This window comes from Symphalangus syndactylus, chromosome 19 (assembly GCF_028878055.3).
Source record: "Symphalangus syndactylus isolate Jambi chromosome 19, NHGRI_mSymSyn1-v2.1_pri, whole genome shotgun sequence".
Taxonomy (NCBI): Eukaryota; Metazoa; Chordata; class Mammalia; order Primates; family Hylobatidae; genus Symphalangus; species Symphalangus syndactylus.
Window position 1 is genome coordinate 37,508,547 of NC_072434.2, and position 12,207 is coordinate 37,520,753.

The 12,207-nt window shown below is 37.8% G+C and overlaps 1 protein-coding gene and 1 pseudogene across 13 annotated transcripts in view; one reads left to right on the forward strand and one right to left on the reverse strand.

Annotated features, from left to right (window-relative positions):
• SWT1 (SWT1 RNA endoribonuclease homolog) overlaps positions 1 to 12,207 on the reverse strand; it is a 128,476-nt gene that overhangs the window by 112,394 nt on the left and 3,875 nt on the right. For 8 of the 13 annotated variants that reach the window (XM_055235284.2, XM_055235282.2, XM_055235283.2 and 5 more), the window contains exons 3-4: positions 6,624 to 6,704; positions 4,874 to 4,932 (exon numbers count right to left, since the gene is read on the reverse strand). In XM_055235284.2, coding sequence (XP_055091259.1) covers positions 4,874 to 4,932; positions 6,624 to 6,704 — 140 coding nt within the window. Of the gene's footprint in view, positions 1 to 4,873; positions 4,933 to 6,623; positions 6,705 to 6,904; positions 7,007 to 12,207 lie in introns of all 13 variants that reach the window. The other 5 variants (XR_010114739.1, XM_063613763.1, XM_063613764.1 and 2 more) reach the window with 1 other exon arrangement.
• LOC129458900 (large ribosomal subunit protein eL22-like) lies at positions 1,419 to 2,023 on the forward strand (annotated as a pseudogene).

Below are 12,207 nucleotides of genomic sequence, written 5' to 3' on the forward strand. Positions count from 1 at the left end.
ATGTACTAACTTCTAGCAAAATAATATGTTAATAAGCTCACTAGCCTTAGTAGATAAAAAGCTCATCAAAAACTACTAAGATTCTAGAATAGGGCATAAACAGAAAATTAATAAAAGAAAATGGCTAATAAACATTTTAAAAAAGTTTGACTTCTCTAGTAATCATAGACATGCTAATAATAATAACATACCATTTTCTTCTTGTTTTTTTTTTTTTTTTTTGAGATGGAGTCTCACTTTGTCACCAGGCTGGAGTGCAGTGGCACAATCTCAGCTCACCACAACCTCTGCCTCCCAGGTTCAAGCGATTCCCCTGCCTCAGCCTCCCAAGTAGCTGTGACTACAGGCACACACCACCACGCCCAGCTAGTTTTTTGTATTTTAGTAGAGACGTGGTTTCACCATGCTGGCCAGGATGGTCTCGACTTGACCTCGTTGATCTGCCCACCTCAGCCTCCCAAAGTGCTGGGATTACAGGTGTGAGCCACCGCAGCTGGCCCATACCATTTTCTTCTATCAAATTAGCAAAGATTTTACAATAACATCAAATACTGGCAAGGGGTTGTAAAATGGACACTCTCACATGTTGCTGGTAGAAATGTAAAACAACATAACAGTCCCACAAAGAAATCTGAATATAATTTAAAAACCCTAAAAATGGTCATTTTTTTACATCTGAAATTCCCATTTTAGAAACCATACCAAGGTGAAGAAAACCAGAAATGAAAAAAATATATTAAAAGATATTTAATTCAGGATTACTTATAATAGCAAAACAATCAGGTACAAAGTAACTGCTAAAATTTTGGAAATGACTTTAAAAAGTGACATATTCATATGATGGAATATCATAGTTTTTTAAAAGGATGTTTATGAAGAGTCTTCAGTGACATAAAACATATTGAAAATCAAAAACAAGCAGGATACAAATCTGTAAATATAATATGGTCTCAACATCTTAAACAAGCATAGTAAAAAGGCCAGAAAGGTGCTAAAATGTTAGAAACAGCAATAGCTAGAGGTGATAATTATATTTTCCTGCTTAATAAAAGTAGATATTACTTTGAAGTCAGAAGAAAAGGGGAAAAATGTCAAACACAATCTATTAATTTATATCAGTAAATGTGTGCCTTTTCAGTGCCATCACTCTGGTAGGCACCCAAGAGGCAGTAGAGGACACAGCAGATAGAGTCTTTACCCTCAATTAGGTTACAGCCCAGCAAGAGAGACACATTTAACAAGTGACTTCTCAAATAATTAATTATGTAAGAGCAAACCATAAACAGAGTTTTTATAGGAGTTTCACCTGAGTTTTCATCATATATGCAGGCATGAATGTAGGTATGTCTTTGTTTGTTTGACAGAGTCTCAATCTATCACCCAGGCTGAAGTGCAGTGGTGGCATGCGCCTGTAGTCCCAGCTACTTGGGAGGCTGAAGTGGGAGGATCACTTGAGCCAAGGAGTTGGAGGCTGCAGTGAGCCGAGACTGTGCCACTGCACTCCAGCCTAGGCAACAGAAAAAAAAAAAAATGCCCTTTCTGCCTTCACTGCCACCATGGCACCCATGATAAACCTTGTGGTAAACGGGGCCAAAAAAAAAAAGAAGCAGGTTCTGAAGTTCACTCTTGATTGCACCCAGCCCATAGAACATGGATCATGGATGCTGCCAATTTTGAGCAGTTTTTGCAAGAGAGGATCAAAGTGAACAGAAAAGCTAGGAATGTCAGTGGAGGGATTGTGATCAAAAGGAGCAAGGGCAAGATCACCATGGATGCCTCTTCCCAAAAGGTATTTGAAATAAGAAATATTTGAAGAAGAACAATCTATGTGATTGGATGTGCGTAACTGCTAACAGCAAAAGGGGTTATGAATTACGTTACTTCCAAATTAACCAGAACAAACAAGAGGAGGAAGATGAGGATTAAAATTCATTTATGGGGAATATTTTATATGGATTCTTGAATAAAACTTGGGAACCAAAATGGTGTTTCATCCTTGTATCTCCGTAGTATGGATTGAACAGAAAATTAGAAATCACAGTCAAAGGGCTTCATTTGGGATGCCATGCACTCATTTGTAACTAGACTTTTTTTTTCCGTTTGAAAATTTCAATTCTCATGGTAATACCAGAATAGAAGGAGACGGTGACTTTAAGGGAACTGACAGCCACTGGGCAGGTAGATGAGGGTGGGGAGATGTAGGCTGCAGGTAGTCACTGTTTTATTTTAAAAAGCATGACTGTCAATCGTCTCTGGTGCTTTTCTCAAAAAATGATTCAGGAATACAAGTGGGCTTCTCTCATTACTTAAAAAGAAAACAGGTGACGTCTGCCTAAGCTTCCCTGTGGAAAATGACAGTGTCAATAAAATGCAGGTTTCTGGGCCCTTCATCTTTCATTTTTTTATTATAAATTTGTCTTTATGTACACAACTATATATACTAATCCTTTTCTTCCTATAGAAAGAAACTGTGCTCCTTCAGCACTGCTGCATAGTCCATCACCAACCATAAAAGGTTTGGACAGTGACTGTAAAAAGTCCCAGGTTCTAAATTAAGTAAATGTGTACAAGAATGAATTTATACATAATCTGTTTCTACAAGTCTTTGCAACAAACTGTCACTTTGGTTTCCAGCAGAGGGAGCTAGAGGAATAGAGCTTCCAGATGTGGCCTCCTGTATGGGACCCAGAGTTAGGGGCCCTTCGTGCCGAGAGCTCTGGAGGCTTTCCTGAATGGGGGGCACAAAGAAGTGACTGGGAAACCTCCCATGCCAAGGAGACAGGAGGTGCCCAGGAAACAGCTGCTTCATGCTACTTAGGCCATGACTGGATTTAATGTCAGAAGTCATTGTACAAACAGTGGTGTGTCTCAGTGCGTACAAAGGCTAGAGAACCACCAGAGGGGGCTACTAAAGTTAGGAAGACAGAATTGTTGCAGCGAGTGCCTTTGAAAGAGACCCTGATGCCTTGTGGTGCCCTTCAGAAATTGGAACAATAATGCAGAAGTATCTGCTCTGTTTTAGAATTTATGGTGTATAAAATGCATGTTTTTAAAACAGCTTGCCTACAGTTGGTTTCCACACCTGAAATTGTTGTGCTCTGAGAGTTGAAAAGCTGAAAATTCGATGTTCAAATTCTACCTTGGCTCCAATTTAACATTTGGTGCTCTGTGGATTGAGTTGAACATGCTGAGGTTTTGCAATTTCACTTACGGTAATGGCTCTAGCATTTTCTCTTTCTGTGCAAATTTCTTTGAAGCAGAATTGCTTGCATATCTCTTCTCTGCCTTCAGAGAAGGCAGTTTCTTTCAAACTTCACTGAGGCATCAATAGCTCTTTGGCAATGTCCCTTACCATGATCATTAACTCATTAACTGTAAGTTTGTGCCTTGAGTTTACAAATTTTACTTGTGTGTTGCATTGATGTTCCCATGTAGTAATTTTTAGTTTAGTTGTAAAAAAAAAAAAAAAAAAAAAAATTAATCCTGAGCTGAAGTTAGCATTTAAGTTCTGAAAAAAAAAAATTGTGTGTGTAGAGATGAGGTCTCACTACATCGCCCAGGCTGGTCTCAAACTCCTGGCCTCAAGCCTTCCTCCCACCTTGGCCTCCCAAAGTGCTGGGAATACAGGTATGACCCATTGTGCCCAGCTTCTTGCTCATATTTTTATTGCTAATACATTTCTATGTATTCAAATCATGGAACAGGAATCACAGTAATGGTGCACTGTAACCGCCTTTCCAGATGATAAAATTATCTCTAATTTTTCATCTGTATTATGGCTTTCACTGTTTGCACACCAATTTCAGAAACTTCTCTTGAATTGAATTAATAGGGACATTTTTACAAAACATTTTATATTTGACCCTCTTGTATATTGATATAATATCAAGGGCCAAAAAATGTGCCCTTAAACAAAAGGTAACTAGTTTAAAGTCAAATAGTTTTAGAACTTACAATTTTTTTTTTTTTTTAAAAAAAGATATCAGTGTAAAAGGCATTAAAATGGTTCAAAAAATGTAGCAAGGGATAGTCAACATAATATGAAATTAGTGCAAGAATATACTTCAACAGAGAATAACACAGAAGCAAAGCATCACCAAAAAATAGGAGATGATTCGGAAGAAAAACTGAAGAAAAGACAGAGATGAGTTGAATTTTTTTGTTTTTGTTTTTAGCAAACACTAACTGAGATTGTTTGGGAAGCAGAGCTTTTATTTATAATATTTAATGTCATCTTACTTGTTTTCCCTTAACGTCTTATTTTTGGAGAAACCTTGATCTTACCAAGTTTTATCACACGTTATAACTTTGTATACTTATTTATCCCCATTAACAGCAAGTACTTGCTGCACCAAAATTTCACTGAAATTTTTATCCAAAAAGTGCAGAAATTAAAGAATAATAATTTCCATTATTCCGACCATCATTCCCCAAGTTCTCTAGCTATAACCACATACTGGTTAATCAACATGGTTTTAAAGCCATATCAATTCTATAAGATACATACTCTCTTCATGGGTAATATATGAAAATGATTTATCCAAAATCTCTAAATTAGCCTCATAACTTACTTCACTAGTATATGTAATGAAATTATGCATCTTACAATCATGTGCCAAAATCAAATCACTTGAGATTAAAATGTACATAAGTGTCATTTACACAATAGTTTTCATAGATTTTTATTGCACTCAACTTTTTCTTAAATATATAGTTAATATTAAGAAAGTTCTATAATCATAATCAGTGATATAGCTAGAGATATTTGCATGCAAAACAGTCCTCTTCAAAGTAAATAAAAAAAATTTTAAATCTAAATATTTAGTCTCATAATTCTAAACCAAAATAGTAAAAAGAAAACGGAGAAATTTACCTTTTCAGTTCTTGTCTTCTTTTTATATTATAGTACAGAACATCTGTATGATCTGATTTCTGAAATTAAAAAAAAGGTCTATCATTTAGGAAACATAAATTGTGCACTGGTACATATTTTTTTCCACAGTTTATGATAGTGAATAGGCTGACACAATACTTTTACTTAATCTTTCCAATAATCCGGTGAGATGGATATTATCATCATCCCCATTTCACAAAACTCAAACAGAGGTAGGCATCTTCCTTAAAGCCACAGAGCAAGTCCGCAGCAGAGCAGTCATCTGTCATCTGTAAATAGATCTGTCTGACTCTCTCTACGCCACCATCCTATCACTTTACGTACTCTGAGGAAACTGGGCCAAGCACAAGAAAGGTAAGAGAGACATAAAATATAACCCATGTCCTAAAGAGCTTAGAGCTTATAGTTTTACATAAAATAATACAGACAAGAGAAGTAGAATATGTACAAATAACCAACTATAATGATGTAACCAAGTGTCAAAGCAGTAGAGTCAAAAAGTGCTAAAACAGTTCAAAATATCAACCACCTAAAGAGGAAAGGTACCTAGGAAAACAGGTGGACAAAATAACAATAAATAATAAAGTTTGAAAGACGGGTAAAAGAAGGCATTCTGAGAAACTGAGGATAACTGGTATAAATTCAGAAGAAAGAAAATAAACCAGCCTAGCGAAAGGCAAGAGGGCCTCTTTCAAGGAAGGGAAAACAACAAAAAAAAGAAAACTGAATAGTTAAGGTATGAACAAATTTGAGAGAGCCCTGAATGGCAAATAGTGAGTAAAGATTTTCAGCAGAGGAGAAATGGGATGAAATCGGTGTTTTAAGAAGGTTAATATTGCAAAAATAAATAGAAATCGCAGCTTAATTATATGAAAACAAGTAAATTCTTAAAACACAATTCTGCATCCCTGGAACTTCCACTACCTTATCTTATACCCACCACAACTATGTAGCTGTCCTGGATATGCACATAACTTCAACTTGAATGTGGTAAGTACATTACCACTAACCTATGGATTAGCTTATTGTGTTTAATCTGCTGTCACTGTTTCTAAATATTTGTATGACAGTAGAAAGAACTCTGGACTTGGCTCTTTGCTGTACACAGTTTCGTGGCCTTGGAAAATTCATTTAACCTTCTAGACTTCAATTTCTGAATCTGAAAATGCAAAAGTGTATCTGCCTTGGCTACCTCAAAAGGAGACAAATATAACCTCTGGGAGGCTGAGGCGGGCAGATCACTTGAGGTCAGGAGTTTGAGACCATCCTGGCCAACAAGGTAAAATGCTTTCTCTACTAAAAATACAAAAATTAGCTGAGCCTGGCGGTGCACGCCTGTAATCCCAGCTACTAAGAAGCCTGAGGCAGGAGAATCGCTTGAATACAGGAGGTAGAGGTTGCAGTGAGCCAAGGTGGCACCACTCCACTCCAGCCTGGGGCAACAGAGTAAGACTCTGTCTCAAAAAAAAAAAAAAAAAGACAAATATATGTGAGAGGACTTAAAAACTGTCTAAATTTATAGCCATGTTGTCTAATCCCACATGGTAGGGCCTAACAGTACAAGAAATAACAAAACTTGATAAATGGTTTGGTGAGTAGAAGAACGAAAACAACACTGACTTTCTATTGGCTATCAAAAAGTATAGGAGGAATTTATACCACAAACACTCTGTCAATTAAAACTTTAGTATAAATAACGTTTAGTTAGTTATGATATCTAAACACTCACCAGTTTTCTCTTTTCTGATGAAACTGATCTTATAGAAGATGAACTAGTAGAACTTGCTGAGGTTTTTCTCTCTTTCTTGTCCTAAGAATGCCACAAAGAAAATGAATTTTAAAAAGCACAAAATAAAGCACAGTATAAACAGAACTATTTCATCACATCATATTACAAATCAACATTTACATTCAATAATGAACTTCAGTGGGGAACAATGTTTACAGATACACAAATTTTGGTAAAAGGAAGGGGGATTCAACTAGAAGCCAGAACCCCTAAATGCTCACAAAATAGAGATGAGATGCGATATAGGTGTCAGAGCAGGAAGCCAGCTGATAGCTCAGATAAGGTCGTTGTGAGGTGGCACTGCCATGGTGAGAGTCAGTCTTCTACAATGCAAAAGCACACATCCACTTGTTTTTCACTGGATTCTGAATTCAACAGACCTAGGACAAACTTGTTTGAAGTACCTACCATGTACCAAAGACATTCTAGACAGTGAAGAGACAGTAATGAAAAAATAATAACAGTTCTTCATGAAGGTCAAAATCTAGTATAGGAATTTACAAATAAACAAGTAATATATTTAGTGTGTCCGATGATGCTATGGAAAAAAATAAAGCAGAGAAAGGAAACAGAAAGGGCTGGGAGTCAGGAGTGGGGAAGACTCGCCATTTTAAACAGAGTAGTCAGACCCCACGTACGAGCTGACATCTGAATGGAGACCCAAACTATTAGAATATTGAGGGAAAGAGTTTTTCAACTCAAAGGGGATGCCAGCAAGGGCAAAGCCCCAGAGGCAGAAACATGCCTGGCTTGTTGGAACAGCAGCAAGGAGGCCATGGAGTAGAAAAGCAAATTATGTCAGGAGAGTATCAGGGGGATGGGATGGGGAGAGGAGGTGGCTTTGTCAACCCTGGTAAGGATTTTGGCTTTTATTCTGGATGAAGTGGAAAAACACTGGAAAGTATTTAGCAGAGGAGTAACATGATTGTACTTATATTTTAATAGGACCACATTAGCTAGTGTATTGAGAACAGACTATAAGGAAGCAAATGCAGAAGTAGGGAGGTCATTTTGGAAACTATTATAATAATTTAGGAAAACAAGGTGCTTGGATCATGGACATAGCAGTAAAGGAGGTAGTCAGACTATGAACACCAGTATACCTCATTTTATTGTGCCTTGCTTTATTGTACTTCATAGATAATTGCATTATTTACAAATTGAAGGTTTATGGCAAGTCTATTAGCACCATTTTTCCAACAGTATGTGCTCACTTCATGTCGCTGTGTCACACTTTGGTAATTCTCACAGTATTTCAAATGTTTTCATTGTTGTTATATTGCTATGGGACCTGTGATCAATGATCTTTAATGTTATTATTATAGTTGCTTTGGGGCGCCACAAACTGCCCATATGAGACAGCAAACTTCACTGATAAATGTTGCGTGTGTTCTGTTTCACCAATCACCCATTCGACAGTCTCTCTCCCTCTCCTCAGGCCTCTCTATTCCCTGAGACAAAAGAATATTGAAATTAAGCCTATTAATGACCCAACAATGACCTCTACGTGTTCAAGTGAAAGGAAGAATTATAAGTCTCTCACTTGAAATCAAAAGCTAGAAAGGATTACGCTTACTGATGAAGGTATGTCAAAAGCCAGCACAGGCTGAAAGCTAGTCTTGTGCCAAACAATTAGACAAGTTATGAATGCAAAGGAAAAGTTATTAAAGGAAATTAAAAGCACCATTCCAGTGAACACATAAATGATAAGAAAGCAAAACAGCCCTATTACTGATAATGGGCAAGTTTTGAGTGGTCTGGACAGAAAATCCAACCAGCTACAACATTCCCCTTAGCCAAAGCCTAATCCAGAGCTAGGCCCTAACTCTCTTCAATTCTATGAAGGCTCACAGATGTGAGGAAGCTCCAGAAGAAAAGTTGGAAGCTAGCAGAGAGGTTGGTTCATGAGGTTTAAGGAATGAAGCCATGTCTGTAACATAAAAGTACAAGGTGAAACAGCAAATGCTAATGTAGAAGCTACAGCAAGTTATACAGAAAACCTAGTTGAGATCATTGATGAAGGTGGTTGCTACACTAAAGAACGGATTTTCAACACAGACAAATAGTCTTATATCGAAAGATGATGCCATCTAGGACTTTCATAGCTAGAGATATGTCAATGCCTGGCTTCAAAGGACAGGCTGACTCTGGTTAGGGGCTAATGCAGTTGGTGACTTTCAGTTGAAGCCAATACTTACTTATCATTCAGAAAATCCTAGGTACCTTAAGAATGATGTTAAATCTGCTCTGCCTGTGCTCTAGAAATGAAACAACAAAGCCTGGATGACAGCACATGTGTTTACAGCATGATTTACTGAATATCTTAAGCTCACTGTTGAGACCTACTGTTCAGAAAAAAAAAAAAAAAGATTCCTTTCAAAATATTATTGCTTACTGGTAATGCACCTGGTCACCCAAGAGCTCTGATGGAGATACACAGAGATGAATGTTGTTTTCACGCTTGCTAATGCAACATCCATTCTGCAGTCCAGAGATCAAGGAGTAACTTTAACTTTCACATCTTATTATTTAAAAAATACATATTGCAAGGCTATATAGCTGCCATAGACAGTGATTCCTCTGATGGATCCGGGCAAAGTAAATTGAAAACCTTCTAGAAAGGATTCCCCATACTAGATGCCATTTAGAACACTCGTGATTCATGGGAGTAGGTCAAAATATCAACATTAACAGCAGTTTGGAAAAGTTGATTCCTAACCTCATGAATGACTTTGAGCAGTTCAAGACTTCAGTGGAGAAAATAACTGCAAGAGAACTAGAATTTGAAGTAGAGGTTGAAAATGTGCCTGAATTGCTACTATCTCATGATAAAACTTCAATGGGGGCTGGGTGCGGTGGCTCATGCCTGTAATCCTAGCACTTTGGGAGGCTGAGATAGGCGGATCACAAGGTCAGGAGTTCAAGACCAGCCTGGCCAACACAGTGAAACCCCATCTCTACTGAAAATATTAAACAATTAGCTGGGCATGGTGGTGGGTGCCTGTAGTCCCATCTACTTGGGAGGCTGAGGCAAGAAAATCGCCTGAACCCAGGAGGCGGAGGTTGCAGTGGGCCAGGATCGCACCACTGTACTCCAGCCTGGGTGACACAGTGAGACTCTGTTTCAAAAAAAAAAAAAAAAAAAAAAAAAAAGCTTTAATGGATTAGGAGTTGCTTTTTATAAATGAGCAATGAAACTGGTTTCTTGAGATTGATTTCTACTCCTGGTGAAGATGCACACTGTTGAAACGAGAACAAATGATTTAGAATAATATTACATAGGGTTTGAGAGATTGACTCCAATTTTGAAAGTTCTGCTATAAAATGTTATCAAACTGAATTGTATGCTACAGAGATCAATCTTTTGTGAAAGGAGAGTCAACGTGGCAAACTTCACTGAGCACCCCATCCTTCAGTAATTACCACTCTGATCAGTCAGCAGCCATCAACATCAAGGCAAGTCCCTCCAGCAGCAAAGATTATGACTCACTGAAGACTCAAATGATCTTTAGCATTTTTTTAGCAATGAAGTATTTTTTTAATTTATTATTACTACTTTTAGAGATGGAGTCTTGCTCTGTTGCTCAGGCTGATGTGCAGTGGCGCGATTCTCAGGCAGGAGGATCCCTTGAGCCTCAAACTCTTGGGATCAAGGGATCCTCCTGCCTGAGCCTATAGTATTTTTAAATTAACATATGCACATTTTTTTTAGACATAATGCCACTGTACACTTAATGGACTACAGTATAGTATAAACGTAATTTTTATATGTACTGGGTAAACGAAAAATTCATGCGACTCACTTTACTGCACTATTTGCTTTACTACACTGGTCTGGAACTGAACCCAAAATATCTCCAAGGTATGCCTATACATTATAAAAAGAAAGCTGATAGAATTTGCTGATAGGTGCAGGTAGAGCACGATCACAAGGATTTCAGCCTAAGCAACTCAAAGAATGGAATCACAATTTATTAAATTGGGAAAACGAAGCCTGGGTACCTGAAAGATTACAGTTTTATAAGATGAGGAGGAACTAGCAAAGGACACCTAGAAGCAGTCACCAATAAGGAGGAAAATCAGGAGAATATGGTATCTCTAAAGCTAGGTGAATTCCCTAGCAAGCAGACTCAGAGAAAAACAAAAAGCTTCGTGAAAGTGTTTCGAGGCGAAGGTGTAATCAGCTGTGTCAAATACTGCTGATATGCCAAGTCAGATGAGGTCTTAGAAATGACCAATGGATTTAGCAACACAGAAACCACTGCTATAGGAGTTATGGAAAGAAAAAGTCTGACTAAACCTTTTTTGTTTAGTAGTTTTAAGTAGGTTTAAGAGGGAATGAGGGGTTAATTGCAAACAGCATGCCAGTTAATAACTGCAAATGGAGATGCAGAGTATATAAATTACACAGAGTACTGTATGGCCATGCTTCAGTGTTGCCTTTCCAACTATTGCTATACCTGCGAGACCAAATTTGTAATCAGAAAGTTAGTAAGTAAGCAAGGAACAAACACCAAAAAGTACACTATCTGGAACTTCATCCAGGTCATGAAAAAGTCTTATGAACTAACCCGCCACCACAGAAATCACTTTTTTTGTGAATATTCACCTTTGCCAGATTAGTCGCTCATCTTGGACAGTAACACAGCATAAACACTCTCTAATACTGATGATCAACTAACCATACTATTCAGAGTATATAATGAAACTGATTACATGGTTTTTTGTTTGTTTTGCAGTTTTGCTTCCTGGAGACAATACCCGGCTCAACTAATGAGATATCCTAAATTTCATCTACCAAAACACTACTTCTTTTTTTCTTTTTTGAGACAAGATCTCACTCTGTCAGCCAGACTGGAGTGCAGTGGTACGAACATAGCTCACTTCAGCCTTGGTCTCCATGGCTCAAGTGATTCTCCTTCTACCTCGGCTTCCTGAGTAGCTGAGAACACAGGTGCACACCGTCAAGTCTGGCTTTTTTTTTTTTTTTTTTTTTGTAGAGACAGGGTCTCACCATGTTGCCTAGGCTGGTCTTAAACTCCTGGGCTCAAGTGATCCTCCTGCCTCGGCCTCCCAAAGTGCCAAGATTACAGGTATGATTCACCACACTCAGCCCCAAAACACTTCTTAAGGTAGTGTCTGAGAGAACAGAGAAAGACATAGTAAGTACGTCTTCCCCACTATTAGCCTCAGCCACATAGCGCTGGCCATTCTGACTGATGAGAATGCAATCCTAGCCAATGTTGAGGAAATTGAAAAAGGAGAAAACATGGAAAATGGTTCAATGTTGAGTTATTGCTAAGAATGTGGGGATTTAGGGGGCTTAGAATTGAAGTCAGGAATACCTAAGCAAATTACTTACCTCTACATAACTACTCTGTAAGCCTCAGTTTCTTCATCTGTGTAATTGGAATAATAGTACCCACCTTATACAGTTGTGAGGAATATATAAAACAATGCAAGTAAAAAACCGGAAAAGCAAATGACTTTTCCTGGATCAGCTGGGCAGAACAAAATATTTACA